Below are 17,850 nucleotides of genomic sequence, written 5' to 3'. Positions count from 1 at the left end.
CCCATCACTACCGAGTAGGAAGAGTGTATAATTAATTAATTTGAAATCTTTTGTGGATATTAATAGAAGGGTGCAATTGCTATATACAAAGTTAGTTATATAGAATAGAAATCCATAATTGGATGGACAATGTCATATTTACACAATGGCTCCTCAGCATCCACGATATTATCCAACAAGGCCATTTCGATGAAGAAGGGGGCAAAAGCGGGAAAGAGCAATCGAGTCGCCGCTCGTGGAGGTGCTAAATTACTCCCCACACGTTCCTTCCTCCACAGATACAATCGCCTGGAATTTCCTTTCGTTCGTTTCTCCCGTCGATCCATCGATCGAAACATGCGCTTGATCTGGGAAGTTTCGATCCGGATCCCGATTTTGAAGGAGTGACTCGAGGAGAGAGATGAGCTCCGGGGATAAGAAGCCCGACCACGATTCGTGGCAGGAGAAGGAGCGCGCGACGAAGGCTTGGCGTGTTCTCCTCTTCGGATTGGTCGGTGCCACCGCCACTACCTTTGTGGTATGATCCCTCTCTCTGGCCCTGCGTTTTCATGGTTCCTTCGTCTCTCTAGGGATCCCGGTGCTTGTTTCCGATTTGGTTTTTCGGTTCTCTGGCTCGGTTTGATTGTCTGTTACGCTGGAGTTGGGGTTGGTCGAGTCGATCATTCAATCAAAGATGCGCCTTTTATTTGGGAGTTGACTATGCCCATTTTCTTTTACAGACACCTGCTGAAGATTTCCGTCGATTGTTACCTCTGCTTTAGTTTCATTGGATGGATTTTAATTTCAGAATTTCTTGTTTCTATTGAGTTTGAATTGAGAGTTAGGAGGATTCTTCTCTCTACCTCGATGGATTCTTGTTGTTCTTATGTTATTGTATGCCTGAATATTATGGAGATCGTCTGCAATTTAAACATCCTTTCTCTAGATATATGTTTGGTTGCTTATATGTTGCATTGAAGATGGAGAAAAATTGTTGGTTTGGATTTTGGTTGTTGCCATCAATTTCTTTTGATTAATCCATGAACCTAATAAACGATGCTTTTACTTGGCAGTTGTCATTGTATAAAAACTCTTTTCATGGAGATAGGAGAAGATTGCTGTTGATTTTTTTTTCCCATGCATTTGTTTCTATTACATGAACATTGTCAAATTTTGGATTGCTTTGGATGAATAAAAAAATGCCTACACGTTGTAGTATCCAGATTCACAATTTTAGCATTTTTCTTTAGTTTCAGTTGAGGCTTAAAAGAGATGCATGTTCTTGTTATCAAACTTTTGTTGAATTACTGGTATCAGATGTGTAAAATTGGATGATGAAGTTCTTATTATGCACTGGAAGTAATGGTCAATGCATCAGGTTCTTATGTCTTCCTTTTGTGCATACTGTCAACATAAAGTTGCCATTGGGTACTCCTGATTTTTCTGGTTCCATGTTAGTGTGAGCAGTGAAACAACAATTGGCTTACTCTTGTTTTATTGGATTCACTGTTCTGGAAGTTTTCTTTGAACATTTGGGAGAGTTTTTTAGGCCCTTGGAGGCATGGATTGGAGCCATTCATTATTTGTTTAAATAAAAATCATATGGACCAGCTATAACTTTTATTCTTTCAACATGGTGATTGTGCTAATCTAAATTCTTTAATTGTTTCACAGCACTTAAGTTCCTTGTTTATAATTCTTTAGGGGATTTAGTCTCACAACCTCTGATTATACAGTTCCCATCCTTGCCATGTTACCTTTTGCTCCTGTTTGTTGCACTATTTGATCTTGTTCATGGTGCTAACTCGATTCTTATCTTTGTTGTAACTGGCAGACTGGTCAGCTGCGGAGGACTGCTGACTGGGTATACACTCAGGTATGGTTAGTCATTGAAATATTTTAACTACAGCATTGCATTCACCAATTTAGTTCCCATGTAAAAGATGCTCCTTATTTTTCAAGGCAACTTTTCCTCAAAAGTTACTTGCATTAGCAATGCCGCGCTGCTTTACCAAATTTTTTCTATTTTCATGTATTTGTTTGGAGTGATGATGAAATGATCACATCTGCCAAGTTTCTTACCTTGCTTTTCTCAACATCTTTGAATATTTGCCTACATTTTAACCCTTAAATGTGCAAGCACATGAGCAATTAGCTTGAAGGAACAGCCAATAGATGGACATGGTACCACTGCATATGGACTTGTCACTGTGAGCATATAAACTTTTGTTATTGAGTTGAAATTTTCTGCTGTTGATACAAAAAAATTTCAGTGATTTATGTAAACATTAAGTGAAGTTGACAATAGTTAGCGGTGCAGTTCATTCATACATCTTGACAGTGATTTAAAAAGGTGCTCGGGCGCTTGCCTAGGTGCTCGGGTGAGGCGAGGCCAGGCCTGAGCGCCTCGTTTAAGGGCTAGGTGGTGTGCTTCAAAGAGGCGCCGCTTGGGCACTCGCTTTAGACCAAGCGTTGGGCGCTTCGGGCGAGTGCCCGGTTCAATTAAGCAAACCAAACCATGTGAAGTTCCTTCAACTGTCGAGGGAGTGGACCACAGGTTCCTTCACCACTGACGGATGTCCTCTAAAGCTTCTGCCATTGCCGCTATTGCTATCCGCAGCTTTCGTCGTTGTCATTACTACTGCTGCTGTCCGCAGCTTCCATTGTTACTGTGACTGCTGTCTGTAGCTTTCACCGCTGTCACTACTGCTGTCTGCAGCTTTCGTCGCTACCGCTGTTGCTATCCACAGTTTCTGTAGCTGTCGCTATTGCTGTTCGTAGCTTTCGCCACTGCCGCTACTGTCGTTCGTAATGTTGTCGCAACCAAGGTATGCAATGTCGAATAATACTGCTTGGTACGGGCGGTACGTACTGGTCCGTCAGTTGACCGGTACACGGATCGCCCGTTACCGGACGGAACGATATATATATATATATATATATATATATATATATATATATATATATATATATATATATATATATATATATAAGGTGACATCGCATCACCTTTTTCGGCGATGTCACCTTTTTCGATGAATATATATATATATATATATATATATATATATATATATATATATATATATATATATATATATATATATATATATATATACACGAGGCGATGTCGCCCCGCGTGGGAGAAGGAAAAGGCGATGTCGCCGAATATATATATATATATATCATGGTATCCGAATGGTACCGTCCGGTACGGGCGATACGTACCGGTTCGATGGCATACCGGTACGTGGACCGTTCGGTACCGGTACAGTGCTACAGTATTACACTATAGCAGTGCTACAGTGCCATACTGTAGCAGTGCTACAGTGCTACAGTAATGAAGAAAAATATATAAAACTATTCGGTACACCAGGGTGTACCGCTCGGTACGTCAGTACCATACCGTACCGAGCCAACCTCGGTATACAGTATCGTACTGTACCGAGCTAATGTCGAAACTCCGTTACGGTACAAAATTACGAACCTTAGTCGCAACAATATTAAACTAATCCTCTGTTACTGTTGCCATTTTTTCTCCTCTCTATCTACGGCTAACAGTAAGTAATATACTGTTAACAGTAGATTTTTAATTTAATATCATATTTTTATTTAAATAATTATATTTTATTATATTATATATATTTTTATTTTTTTTATATTTCAGAACGTCTCGCTTTGCTTGGACGAGCACCTAGCGTCTTGGGCATTTTTGGACCTTGGCGCCTAGCGCTTTTTAAATCACTGCATCTTGATTTGTCCATCAGTTAGAGTGCAATTGGAATATAGAAAGCTCGTCATACCAATATCTATGCCTTAACACAAGAGATTGATTCCCTTCAAAGCGGAATTGTTTATGGCATTGCACGATTAAAGAGATGGCTAAATTCATTATCCTAGGGATGTTTTCAGATCTGACTATTCCCATATTTTGAGGAAAAAACAAGCCTTTTCTTCATGTTAGTCCTAGCACTAGCTGTGAGTAGATATTGTACCGGAATCTTACATGGTTGACTCTTAAAAGTAATTTACCATGTACCTGCCAAAGGACTACCTCTAGATTTTCATCTTTTTTGGATAATACTTGGAGAATCTAACAATCGTTGGAGGATATTTGAGGTTTCTAAGTCCATACAGTCCCCATTTTGCAATATTGGTAATGTTAATTTTAATTTCTTACCCCGGCATGAGAACGATTATTCCATGATTCCACATCAAGATTATCATTCTCAGCATCCTCAGTTAAATTTTGGAAAATTCATCCTTGATGAAGAAAAGGGAAATTAGAAATTTAGAACACTGACCAATCAAATATTCATTCTTTATTAATCGACTCTCCACAAAAATGTGGTCGAGTTTATTCTCATTGATTGCATTAGTCTTATTCCATAGTCCAAAACCTACCACCTATTGGTGGAATCCAGCTTAGCAACACCTGTGTCAAATTGTCATTGGACGTCTCCCGCATTAGGATATATTCTGTTCTACGAACTACTAATAAACTTTAAGCCTGATAAATTATATGATTTGATGCAAAACAAAAGATATGGACTACGACGATGTACTAAGTGAATTCTCATTGGAAAAATCAAGCAAACCTCGCTGGCATTCAGTATGCTAATATTTGAAAAAAGAAAAGACACTTGGATTCTACTCATCTTATTATTATTATTACCTGAAGAAAGAGTTGGAAGCAATATTGTTTATTTGCATTCAATTGCTGCTTACCAATTGTAATTCATCGAAGATTTTCTTTTTTTTCTTCATCAGCTGAGCAGATTACGGGCAAGTTCATCTTGGAGAAACACGAGTAGCTCAAATCATGGAGGATCCAGTCAAGATGCTTGGAAAAGATATTATCGCACTAGAATGCAAGAGGAATATGAAGAGGAAAGGGAGAGAGTTGTCAGTTCTTTTCCTGGTTTTTTTAATTTTTCTATTATCTCCATTAATTCTTTTTTACTAATTATTTTTCAAAGTGATAGTGAATGGTTTGATAGCACCATTTGGTTAGATTGTATAGTCATATCTAACATTATTTACTAAATTCTTATCACTTTACCAAACTTTCAGGAACTTCTCCACAACTTGCTGACTTTTTATTACTCTGGCCTGCTATTGGAGATACCAAAGTTTTGATGTTAAGGATTTAAATTTGGTTTGGTTGTTTATCACTTGGTTAATAGGCTTGCAACTTTGGGTTCATTCCAAACCAACACTAGATATATATAGTTCTAGTTCCAGCCTGATTCAATCACAAAGCATAACCTGACCAAACTAACCCAATCTAGGCCATTCAGGTCATTGTGATTGTTAGAAATCTTGCTCAGGTTTTCCAAGGCTGATTGGTTTCAAGCTGACATACCTAGTAGCAGTCTTACTTGGGACCATTGCCTGGCACTGATCGGAACCTGTAAACAAGTTGGTTTTCTATTGGTCCAATTTGAAGTTTGAATAGATGCACATCAATGGACTTTGAACCCAACTCAGAATGGCTCCATGCATTATCCTTGCCCTTTTGGCCATAAAATATATATTTGCTTGTCCTCTTTTCTTTTATACATTATCCATTTTCTTACATTTCTAAAGAAACAAACATAAAATTTTAGACCTTTTCTAAATTAATGATTATTCATTATTCCTTTTGGGCAGGACTTCTTTCATTTTATCTGTGTTGTCTATTCTTTTCCATAGTTGTCATGTTGAAGATCCTAGAACTATCAATGAAATTAGATGCCCTTTCATAACTCTCAAAATTGTCGAATTGGGAGAAACTGTAGGTATTATTGCAGGTCAATCAATTGGGGAACCAGGAACTTGAATAACATTAAGAACAACAATATTAATCTACTGTGAGAAAGGCCTAGTAAAGTTGGTTTGATCTATTCTGAAAAATTCTAGATTATAGTTTGTTTATTTTGCTTTTACTTGATATAATCTTGTTTTATTTTAGGATGTTTAATTGTTCAGAAATTCAAGTGTTCTAAGAGTCAGTTAGCTTTTGTTCCAAGTAAAAAATATACACCTATAGATTGGCTGACCAATGTTATAAAAATTATTGATGTTGATCATCTATCCAGGTTATCCTATTTGAAGTTTTTCAATTGAAGTCAGTTTTATTATGAATTAGTTTTTGTTTCTCTAATCTGCTTTAGCTAAGGAATTAGATGCTATTAAGATCTTATGTTATTTCCTATTTTGTATCATCCACTTAAAAGAAAATTATACCTAAAATTATATGGAGAGTGAATAGGTGGACATTTAGTTATTTTTTATATGTATCGAATGATCCAATACTTCAGTCCTTGCAGTAGTTCAAGGGTATGCTTTGCCAATGGCATCATGATAGTGAGAAACTCTGACATCTGTGGGGTATGGCAGCTGATATGACATTTGCAGCCATGTTGCATGGTGCAGTTTATGATGAGTGGTACATGACTATGGGCACTGCATTTTGCACTGACATGGATTCATGCAAGGTGTTGATACTTGTTTTGCATGATACATTCAATTAGCACATCGTGACCCTGCCAACACTGCTTATCTTTGAACTCTAATTCTATGATAGTAAATAATGCAGATCATGACTACCAACTATAAGAACAAAGAAAGATGAATATTATTTGAGCTTAATGCATATTATATGAAGACACAAATTACTACTTTGGACAACAATATGGATTGTTGATTTTTTAAGTTTAACAATACGTTGAAATATTTTCAAGTCCATACATCTAAATCACCTATAGATGGTGCTGATTTTGCATAAATTGAATAACTTATTGCTAATTTAAAGATATTTTTTCAGTATTATATTGTTCCTTAAATTTGTGAAAAACAGGGGTTTGATTTTTTGTCAAGTGGGTTTTGTTATAATTTTGGGAAGTTGACTCCAAATATGTAGTCCTTTCGGTTCCTGAAATTAGAATACTATACATATTTTAGTATGGATACCTTTAATGGCTAAGACTGTATGTCTGTGTGTTGGTGGTTGTTGGTAGTAGTAGTACGTCGATGCAATGCACAAGTTCTGATCATTTGTAAGACTATTCACCTAATTCTGAGTTTGCTGTTGCTTTCATGAGGCTTTAAGCTAGAGCTTTTCATTATCTCTATGGTGTCACAAACTCTGATGTGCTTTAAGTCACAAACTGTAACCACTTCCTTTTGCTGGGAATCATCAATTGATTGAAGGAAGAAAGTTCATTTTTCAGGAGCTGAGCTGAAAGGAACAATGGAAATTTGATGAAATATATTATTATAGGGTTGATTTTTAAGCCCTTGATATCATATGTGAAATAATTAGTGACAACTGCACTTTTTGTTACTTCCTAACATGTGAGTCATCTTTTAAAGTTTTGGCCATACCACTTGATACAGACCAGTATTTAGTATTTACTAGTCCCATGGTAAATAATGAGAGCTTCTGACCCATATTCCTCCTCTGCTCTCTCTCTTTCTCAATTGTTCGGGATGATTGATGTGCCAACATGCCATGTATTGGAACACTAGTATATAGCAGCTCAAACTGGTCTGGCTAGGTACCAAAACTTGAAACTTTGATCAAGACCACACCTGATATTGTGATGACTTGTGATATCAACTCGAAGTCTTGAACTTTAATTTTTTTTATTCTTTACGAACAAACGTTGACTAAATTATGCTAGTATATTGTCGACTGTCAAGTACTTTTGGGTTTTGATTTTGTTGCCCATTTTGATTTTAGAATTTGGTTTGAGTTGTTTGCTTCTACTTTAATGCCAATCGACATCTTAGTCTGGTAATTTCTTTTAATGAAGAGTGATAATACTTTCCTCGAGAAATGGGAAAAGTTGGGTGTCTAGTGTTGGCACATGGCTAGGTAGAGGCAGCTATTCTACAATGATATGCAAAGCATGGTTTAGAGTTTTGGCCATGGTCTGGTTTAGAATGAAACTTAGTACAGTCATCCTCATAATACCAGGCTTATCAGCTGATAAGCTGATTGATGCTAAGCTGTATTAGACAGTAAATGTAATGTCTAGTATTGGTATCAGATCCTTTTTTTGTTATAAGCTAGTGACATTTTTTCTCTCTCCTCTGTCAGCCCTTCCACCTTATACTCTGCATTCACTTCCCCTTCCTCTCTCTCTCTCTCTCCCCCTCCGTATCCTCTTGGATTTACATAGATACATGGTACGCCAGTATATATACTGGTACCGAGGAGGAGGTGGGGTGGGAGAAGGACAAGAGGAGGCAGAGGTGGAGGTGGGGAAGATGAGGAAAAATACTGGGAGGTCCGACATGTGGTTGGCTGACTGTCAGTTCTTGTGCATCACGTGTTTGCTTAAATTTAAAAAAATAAACCGGATCTACTGCTTTAAAAGGGGTAGCCAGCTTCCTAGACCAGTAAATGATGGCTGCTATGAACTGGTCATAACAATGCACATTCCTTGATATGTAATACTGTGTGATTGCTCAATCTCTATGAATTGATGTGCATGGTACTAAATTTTATAATCACTTGTGTCTCAGTAGCTACTTTCAATGGCAAAAGAAGCTTCAACTGTACATATTTTAAGCTGATTATATGATTTATCTAATTGGTGTTGCTTTTGATAATTTTGTGAATGAATGATGATCCGCATTCATGTTTGTTTATGTAGGAGCGTATACGGCGAATGCAAAGTGTATTTAACAGGGATAGAAATAAGCATAAGAAGAGCTATGAGACTTGGAAGTATAGCGACCCTGGTGCATATCGGTATATTCCACGTGATGATTGGTATTATGAGACAGATTCATCTTACAGGGAACAAAGAAGTAATTACAATTACACCCCTAGATCCAGGGTGAACTGTACAATGTCACACCACTACACAGTGTTGGGTCTTGATAGGTAGTACAACTCATACTTTTTTTTCTCTCTTCCTAGCAAATAAGCATGGGTTTCCTTGTTTACTCCTGGACACTATTCTCATGATTATGAAGTATTTAACTGTCATTGTCTTGTGTAATGGATAAAGTATATGATGAACATATTCTCGCTCCTTTTATGTGACATACTATACTGTCCCAATCTACGAGTGTGAAACTTTGATATTTGAGTAGCATTTATAGTTAAGAGTACATTTTATTAATGTATAATTTCTGCTAGTTAAAGCTGATTAAGTGAAACATGTCCTGAAGGAGTGGAACTTTTCAGAAGCAAACAAATCCGTGTTTTCATTTGAGGAACTCATAAAACTTAGTTGTCCCCCTCAAAAAATTCAATTTATATGAGTTGTCTAATTTGAACATTATTTGCCTCTTTTTGTAGGTCTAGAGCAGAGCCATATTCAGATGTTGATATTAAGGTACTTCTCTCCAGTAACTGACTTCTTAATTTTCAAATTCCATTTGTGCCTTTTATACGTTTTTTCAATTGTTTAGACAATTTGTTACAGTTAAGGAACTTGTAGAAATAGTTATTATATAACCATGGTCTTATGAAAAGTGAATGAGAAGCTTGCTAGCCAAAAAGATGCTATAGTCAAAATGAGCTTCAGAGCTACAAGGTATTCTTTCACATTAGCTTTGACAAAGGAGCTTACGGGCCACAACCTATTCTAGGCTATTCACCTGTTTACACCCTTCATGTGAATCACATGTGATTAACAGACAATTGGAAGAATTAGTGATTCCCTGGGGACTGATTTCAATTATTGACACAGATTATAATATCATTTGGCACATAAAAAATAATCAGAGGCAACGGCAGCATTCTCTTTAGAATTTTGGTCTCCTGTTTTTGTGACAGTGTCATCAAGTCTTGGAAAAATCAGGTTTGACATAGCCAGAGGCCCTGAATGTATTTTAAAGATGAAAACCTGCTTGTGGATCATGTATAACTCTCAGCGATATTATCAAAGCATACCTGTACCATGATAATCCCAACAAACTCCTTTTTCCAAGAAAAGAAAAAGGGAAAGAAAAGTTGAAGGACACACAGTATAAGCATGGTAGTTCCACCCATGGTTTTAAATAGTGGTTGGATGGATATGTACTAACTGAAATTTACCTGTCCAACAAATGATCATAATTGGGTCATCTAGCTTGGTACCTATGTCATGCTTATTATATTTCCAACAAATGACATTTCTTTATTATTTTCCAGTGATGCTTGACAGTATAGTACCATGCATACCAGTACTATGTCATGCGACAAGTTGTCAAAACAAGTATCGGACTTGTATTTAAATCTTTGGTGTCACCTTTTTCTTATCTTGGAAAATTTCTATTCATGATGATTTCTTTTTTTCACTTTATGGCACTTATTTTCTGTTATGCAAAACATATTTCTTAGGATCATCATGATAATAATCTATGACACTATATGTGCAAATTATATAAATAAAGCATGGCAATACTCTTCCAATGGATTGTAATTTGCTGTATATAATATTCTGTAGATTTTCTAGGACTTTCATCATTTTGTCATACCATAATGTAAATGTCATTCTATTCGTTCATGAAACCATGGTTTAGTGTGTTCCTGCTAACATCTTTCCATGGGTACAAGTAAACTAAAAGCAGTCAGTCAATTATATTTGTTCATAATTTGTGACTAACTTAACTTCCCCCAACAAGATCAGCTGAGTACTTGCTAAATAGTCTCTTAGCACATAAAACCTCTATGGGCTCAGTAAGATACTAGAGGCCGGTTGGGTCCTAAAGAACTCTATTGTTGTCTGATGCCACCTGAATAATTGCAAGCTCAAACATCTTCCAACTTGAGTGTATCTATTGTACTCTAATGTTCAGATGCTAAGGTTACAGTTGTTGAGATATTTAGTTCTCTCGATAATTTTTTCACATTGTGTACCTAATTTTCACTCTTATATGTCGCAGACTGCTTTCCGAGCAAAAGCAATGGAGTACCATCCTGATCAAAACCCAGATAATAAAGGTTATTTCATGTGAAGTTTAACTTATTTACTATTTTGTTTACTAGTCAAACATTTTAGTCAAATTTTATCTTTGGTGAGGGAACCAATATCATTCTTTTGCTGCAGAGGCTGCAGAGGCGAAGTTTAAAGAAATAATAATGTCCTATGAAGCAATTAAATTGGAGAGAAGTCAGAGTTGATCCTCATCATGCTGGTAGAATGTAGATATTGGCATGTCCCAAGAAATAAATAGTTTAGAAGAACATGTCCTGCCAAAATAATAAGATTCATAAAAAATAAAAAAAAGTTGCTGATCAGATAGCAGTTGTGAATTCTGAGCATGCCAAGAGGTTTATCATTTTAGATGGAGTTACTCTTCCATGGTGATCTTGACATCAGGCTTGGCAACTAAGTAGCATTTCTTTTTCCTCTGAAATCTCTGGGCTGCATATATATTTTTTTCTTCCATTCGGAAGTCCGTTGTGAGAAGATTCTTACAGTGCCTAGCAAGTTGAAAACATGTTACATCTTGAATCTAACTACGTATAAGTTAATGTTTAAATTGATACCACATTTGAGTTAGCATTACTTCCAAGTAATAGTGTGCTGGTTATCATTTTCTGTACAAAGTTGTTTGATCTATGCAGTACAATTATCTGAGTATGACAGGAAACTGTCCAAGTTGTGGAAGTAGCATCATTATTTATTACATGGTTAGCGTGATAGCTACCGATTTTTTGTAACTTTAATTTGCAGCCATACTCCGTATCACATAAAGTTGATTGCTTCACTGTAGTGTGGCACAATCTCTGATGCAGTTTACAACAGGAAAACAATGTTCTCCCTACAATATTGGTTCTTTCATCAAAAGAATATTGATATCTGCTATGTGCTTGTCTTTCTTATTCTGAATCCTGCTGATAGTTAGTTATCAATCTTTTGTGCATTTGAATGAATTGAGGAACCAGGCTTGGAACCCTAAAACTGCTATTTGCTGTTTATTCCATGTCTCAGTTTATAGGAATTTGATGCTACCAGAGCTGATTAAAAGTCTGGAGATTATCCATCAATCATCACCAATGGCCAAAGAAAAAAATATTCGATGAACCTAAAAAACACCCACAGTATCAGGACATATTTTTGTGCGGAACTCAAACATGAACCCAACTCCTGATAAAGAACGTGACCTTATTTATTATCATGATTGACCTGCACAATGCATCCAAGACTTACGAGAGAGCAATCTTGAGCTTTAATACCTTCAAACCATATTCCTGTAATCTCAGACCATATCCATGCAATTCAACTTACACAATCACTGGAAACCGAAATCACAAAAACACTGTTTATTGTCAAAAAATTAGTCTCACGGTACCCGAGTGATTAACAAGTTAGTGATCTTTATAGTTTCCACTCCACATGCACGATAATGGGAATACAAATTCAATGCCAGATCCGGCCTCGTGGAATTGCAAACTAAGAACATGTTACGTCTGCAACAGTTATTTAACCTAAAAATGGTACACAGTTGAGCTTGAGCTGAATTCACCACCCATCTTGATGTTTCAATTGGCAGGGGGTTTCCTATAATATGCAGGAACAGTTGCAGGGAAGAACATTTGCCGAACCCCTTCTGCTTTGATGATGGGGAAAATGATACCTGAGGCACCCTGAAAAAAGCACAATAGCCATGTAAATTTCTAAGGTGTGATTCAACTGAAAAAATATAAATCTATCTTAGAAATGCTGATACGAAAGGCAGTGAACCATGCGAATGATAAGTCTAAATTATGGATTATGGCTCACCCATGTAACAGTCATATATCTGAATCTATTCATTAAATCCACATTTATTGAGTACCAGGTATGATCAAATTTGTTGACTAAAAAGATTGATAAGAACAAGGTGGAACATGTAAAAGAATTGCACAACATATACTTAATACTTACAGAAATAAGTCTAGCTCCAATCCACATTCGTTTGGGGGAAGGAAATGGCAGCAATAGGCGGCCAACACCATATATAGCGACAGCAAAGAAGTGTGCAACCAAAGTCAATGGCCTAGGATTCAGACCTGAGAGTAAAGAAATGGGTCCATTTGAGAATACACCTCCCAGGCTTAAATAGTCGAAACATGCTTGGCGCATTTCATTCCTAGCTCGATCAGGTGATGCACTAAAGACCTTGTAAAGAGCACCTGCCAAGGTGTTTATTGTAGAAGCAACTGGCTGCAGAAGTGTCATGAGATTTCATTAATGAAGAGAAAAAAGAGACCATAAATACATTGTGAAAGAAAATCTAAAAGAGATTGAAAAAGACGATAGATATCTGATATGCAGGATAGAAACCAACTTCTACTCAACAAGAATACTCTGTTTACCTTCCGTAGGGTGTAAAAAGACTCCAAGTAATTGCAGAGAGTGGATGCATCATGAAGATCACGAAGAGGCTTGAGAAGATTATGTAGAAGAACTATATCAGATAAGGCCACAGTCATTCCCCCACCGGTTAGAGGATGACGCATATTGAAAGCATCCCCCATTAACAGGGCTCCGGGTGTGGGATGAGGAACAGCTGGCATGCTCCTATTTGCTATAGTTCTAATATTTCCCTTGTCGATTGCCGATATAAAAGGATCATGCAGTTGAGCTGGAATCTGGTAAATATAAAATGTATCATCCATATGTTTCAGGACTCAACCAAAAGGTTTGTAAACAATCCAGATTTATGCAAGATCCATTAGTGGGAGAAAACATTCAATAACAAAAAGAAAATATAAAATCTAGCAAGTGAGATCACTGAAACTACCTGAGGTGTCACCACCGTCTTTAGGTAGCTAGCCATTTCACCATTCGCTACAGAAGGTACTTTCTGTCCAGGCACATCAACCAAACAGCGTACCTCATTGCTACTTATTGGATAAAATAAAATGGGTGAGGGATCTGCCAAGACAACATGCCCATGGTTTGGGAATGGAAGTTCACAGTTCTCAAGAACCAAACCAACAAAAGAAGATGGTATATCCACCTGCAAAACAAGACTCATCAAACCATCATAGTGGAAATCCATCATTGTTATGAGGTAAGTAATTAACAATGTGCAAAATGCAGAGAACTTCATAACAGTTGGCCTAAAGTCTTAAAAAGCTAAAATCATGTGGCTAGCAGTGAACTTCTGTAATACTATTTTTACCTTAGGAGAGCAGAGAGACTTCCGCAAATTTGAAAAGCAGCCATCACATACAATTGTAAGAGGTGCAAAAGCTTTTAATTCTTCACCAGCTTTATTCTTATACAGTACCCCCTTAATTGTTCCATTTTCTTCAAGCAATGATGTTACAGTTCCCTGCTCCAGCCGAACACTGAAAAGTTGTTTATACAAGGAAATTTTAGTTTCTTGACTAAATGACACAACGTAAAAACTAGACAAAATAAAAGAATTAACTACATTTAAAAGAAAGATCAACCAAATAGGCATGAAACATGGTAGTGTATACCTCAATAAATCAGTTGCGAGTGTTTAGCAATCTTCTAGTATATCATATTACCTTTTAAGAAAGCATGTTTTCACAGTAACTTTATAGCACAGATGTCACATGCCTGCATTTTTGTCCCATTCAAAGGTCCATATTGATTTCGACAAGATAACTCAAAGCATTCTCTTTTCATATATCAAAAGACATGTTCAATTGATTTTGAAATGTTTTATTTCATAATCTTATCAAGTCTGACTGAAAATTTGTAACCAATATTCTACTAAATTTCTAAATAGAGATTTGTTAAAATGTAATGAAGCAAGAGAGTGAAGCTTTGAACACTAAAAAACCACTTGAATGATCAATCTTATTCTTTTGAAGATAAAAATTTATATAATAGAAGTAGAAAAGTGATTACTTGGGTAAAGTTGCAGCTTTCTGTCGCATCCTTTGTATGAACCGTCCATGATGAAAGCTCCTCCCAGCAACATCGGAATGAAATTTTTCCAGAGGGTAAGCAAGTTTAGTATTTCTTCCATCTTTAAAAAGAGCATAGCCAAAGACCCGCTGAGCATCAATTTCTTCAACACAATCTGATGGCCAGAAAAAACATGAACATTAAAGAAGATGAAAATAGAGAAATAGTAATCAAATCCTAAGAAGCAGTTAACCAGAAAGATAGGTGTGAAAATTACAACATAAACAACAAAACAGATACCCCTATTATCATAGTGACCATAAAGGTGTTGCACTCTTTACATAATACAGAACAATGAAATTTTTTATTGCTTACCCTGAAGGCCCAACTCAACCAGTTTCAAGTATCCTCCAGGTTGCAAAAGTTCACCAACAATTCTGTCGGGCTCTGTTAAATCTCTCTCAATAACATGTACCCGTCTTCCATCCTACAACCAATAAAATTAGTCATATACTCAAAAGCATGATTTGAACTTAGGTTGTGCATGTTTAATCGTGAGAAAGCTAAGCTAAGAAGCCTATGCTTATGGGCTTAATTGGTTTTATGAACTATTGTCAGAAACAAGCATTAAACAGAAATGAATGAAATGATCCAAGTCCTTAGCTAAGGTCAAACTTCAACATTAAAAGAGGAAAGATTGCATCAAAATCCTGCATACTGCAAATTGCTGAACACCTATGAAAAAGTTTGGGATCAATGACAGTGCAATACCACCAATCTGAATTCACTGGTTGACAATGGATACCAATTTAATCTTTCTCAGCAATGTACTATTGTAGCCCTTGCCCACGTGGAATATGACACAATTTTATTAGCAATGATGTGCAACATGATCCTAACAAAGATTTTAAACATGAAAGAAGTAAATGATATAAACCAAAAGTCTGTCAGAGAGTTGAATGTCACCAACTAGATTAACTTGTAATAGGTTCACTACCTTATTTGTACACTTCTTTGTGAATAATATTCAACTCATCTAGTAGAATTCATAGGAAAGCTAATTCTCATCCTTCCCTCACTGAAGTATTCAAGATAACCAACCAAGAAGTGTTTCTTTAGCAATCAACAAAAAGTAGTGTTCCTTGATAACTCAGTCATCACAAAGTAGCCATACTCTTGGACAGAAGGGGCTTAGCTTATTTTAGGTACCAATGGTGACACAACAAATTTATGTGTATAGTAACTAAAAATTATCATAAATTATCCATATACTATCTGAAAAAAAATCCACAAGAAGGAAAATTGGTGACTGGTCTATGGGGCTCCCGCCAATGCAGTTTGCAGAGTCAATTTACACAGCCTTAGGTTGTTCTCGTGAAAATGCACTTCACATCTCTACAACCTTCAATCCCATATATTCTCAACATGTACAAATCCATTAAAACAAACTAGATTCAACCGTAAAAAGATGAGCATTTGAAGACATCAGATCACAAATTCTAGCGCAAACAAAGCAAAAAACTAAGGAAGCAGTCAGCTGTGTCTTTACCTTAAAAATCATAGCACTAGAACCGATACGAGGTTTGCAAGACTGTCAATTAAAGATCGACTAACCTCCTTGTGCAAAAAAATTAAATGATCAATAATCAATTTGAAGACCCCTAAAAGAGTTCTTTTATCTTGTTTCGAGCCCTAAGCATGATTAGGGTTTTCAAAAAAAGGAAATTATGGAAGATAAGAAGAGCAAGAAGGAACTCCCTGAATAAAAGCAACATCGGGAAAGCCGAGCACAAAACACGCAGAAAAGGAGCATACACATATAAAAATGTAATGATGACGGTAGAGGAATCCTAAATCCCGAATCAACATCATCCAACCACCAAGATTTGCCAAGTAGGAAAGTAACGGAAGAAAAGTTGTCTCCTCCTCAAACGTCATCAAAGTTTACGAAATTCAGGACAGGAACGGAAGAAAAGGTGTCACCTTTCCGAGCGTGTAAGCGAGGGCGGAACCCGCGACGCCAGCGCCGACGACGATCACGTCCGGGACGCCGCACCCATCGGCGTCCGAATCGCACTGCTCCTTCCCGGCGGCGAAAGGAGCTCCATCGTCGGTCCTCTTCCTCCCCCTCGCGGCCTTCCGACCCCGGATTCCGGCGAGAAAAAGGAAGGCCAAGATCGAAGCGACAATGGCCGCGAAAAGGTAGTGCTCCGCCATCTCCGCCGCCACAGAAGCCATCCCCTCCTCGCTCACTCTCCGCCTCCTCTCTGTCCTCTCTCTCTCTCACGCTCCTCGCGTGTTCCGAGCAGCGGTTGATATAGCGCGTTCTGGATCCGGTCCTTCGCGTTGGTGTTTATTCCCAACTACCGCTCCGGTTCATTTTTAGACCAGCAACTTCGGAGCATCATAATTAGACCGCATCTCGGAATGAACCGGACCGACTGAAATCTTACATTTTTCCTTGGTTGGGTCACATCTAGCCATTCATGGAGTCCAGCCACTTAAATATACATATATTCCAATTAATATTTGGATTTACATCACAACTAAAAAGAAATCAGTTTGTGATCGTCACATTTCTCGAAAATATAATTACTTAGAAATGTTAGTAGATTGTTTTTCTCAAAAAGAATCCGAAAAGGCAGGCATTAATTACAAGTCACCCATCGAAGCATATCTTTGGTTCAATTCGAGATTTATTTTCTTCTTTTCCCCCACTCCGATCCAAACCACACCGAGAAAACCAAACCGTCGACGACGAGGGCGGTGACCGCAAAAGCAGAGACCAGACGCCACAACTTAACCCTACAACTGTTCCGCGGGTACAGTTCACGCAATCCTAGCTGTACCCATCTCACGTGGAATAGTTTATAAGCGACGGATGCGGATGCACCGCACCAACCACGGCGATCGGTGCCGTCCATCAGGACAGAGCGGGCATCTTAACGCTGATATTTGGGGAAGAGATCCGTTGGTGGGCCGGAGCACAGGTGGCCAAACCAGCGACGGCTCGCGGATTTGGGGGAGGAAAGGCGCGGGTGGTGTTATACTTAGCTTGGCCAAAGGTGGC

General features: G+C 37.5%; 2 protein-coding genes across 3 annotated transcripts; one reads left to right on the top strand and one right to left on the bottom strand.

The window, feature by feature from the left end:
- Window positions 1-206: 206 nt before the first annotated feature.
- Window positions 207-11,468, top strand: LOC135677011 (uncharacterized). 2 transcript variants are annotated; one of them, XM_065188849.1, is made up of 7 exons: window positions 217-517; window positions 1,814-1,855; window positions 4,750-4,884; window positions 8,625-8,857; window positions 9,278-9,314; window positions 10,849-10,906; window positions 11,013-11,468. In XM_065188849.1, exons 1-7 carry the CDS (start codon window positions 401-403, stop codon window positions 11,084-11,086), a joined length of 696 nt encoding a protein of 231 aa, XP_065044921.1. In that variant the 5' UTR covers window positions 217-400; the 3' UTR covers window positions 11,087-11,468. The 2 variants fall into 2 exon arrangements, with proteins under 2 accessions (XP_065044929.1, XP_065044921.1); XM_065188857.1 differs by lacking the exon at window positions 4,750-4,884 and having other exon boundaries at window positions 207-517.
- A 749-nt stretch (window positions 11,469-12,217) lies between these two features.
- LOC135677008 (squalene monooxygenase SE1-like) lies at window positions 12,218-17,070 on the bottom strand. The gene is made up of 8 exons (XM_065188837.1): window positions 16,764-17,070; window positions 15,156-15,267; window positions 14,781-14,955; window positions 14,080-14,248; window positions 13,696-13,914; window positions 13,268-13,543; window positions 12,837-13,115; window positions 12,218-12,556 (listed from the first exon to the last, which is right to left on the bottom strand). Exons 1-8 carry the CDS (start codon window positions 17,016-17,018, stop codon window positions 12,452-12,454), a joined length of 1,590 nt encoding a protein of 529 aa, XP_065044909.1. The 5' UTR covers window positions 17,019-17,070; the 3' UTR covers window positions 12,218-12,451.
- Window positions 17,071-17,850: the final 780 nt, after the last annotated feature.

This window comes from Musa acuminata, chromosome BXJ1-1 (assembly GCF_036884655.1).
Source record: "Musa acuminata AAA Group cultivar baxijiao chromosome BXJ1-1, Cavendish_Baxijiao_AAA, whole genome shotgun sequence".
NCBI lineage: Eukaryota > Viridiplantae > Streptophyta > Magnoliopsida > Zingiberales > Musaceae > Musa > Musa acuminata.
The sequence above is the reverse complement of the archived record's forward strand: the minus strand, read 5'-3'. Positions and strand labels throughout refer to the sequence as shown.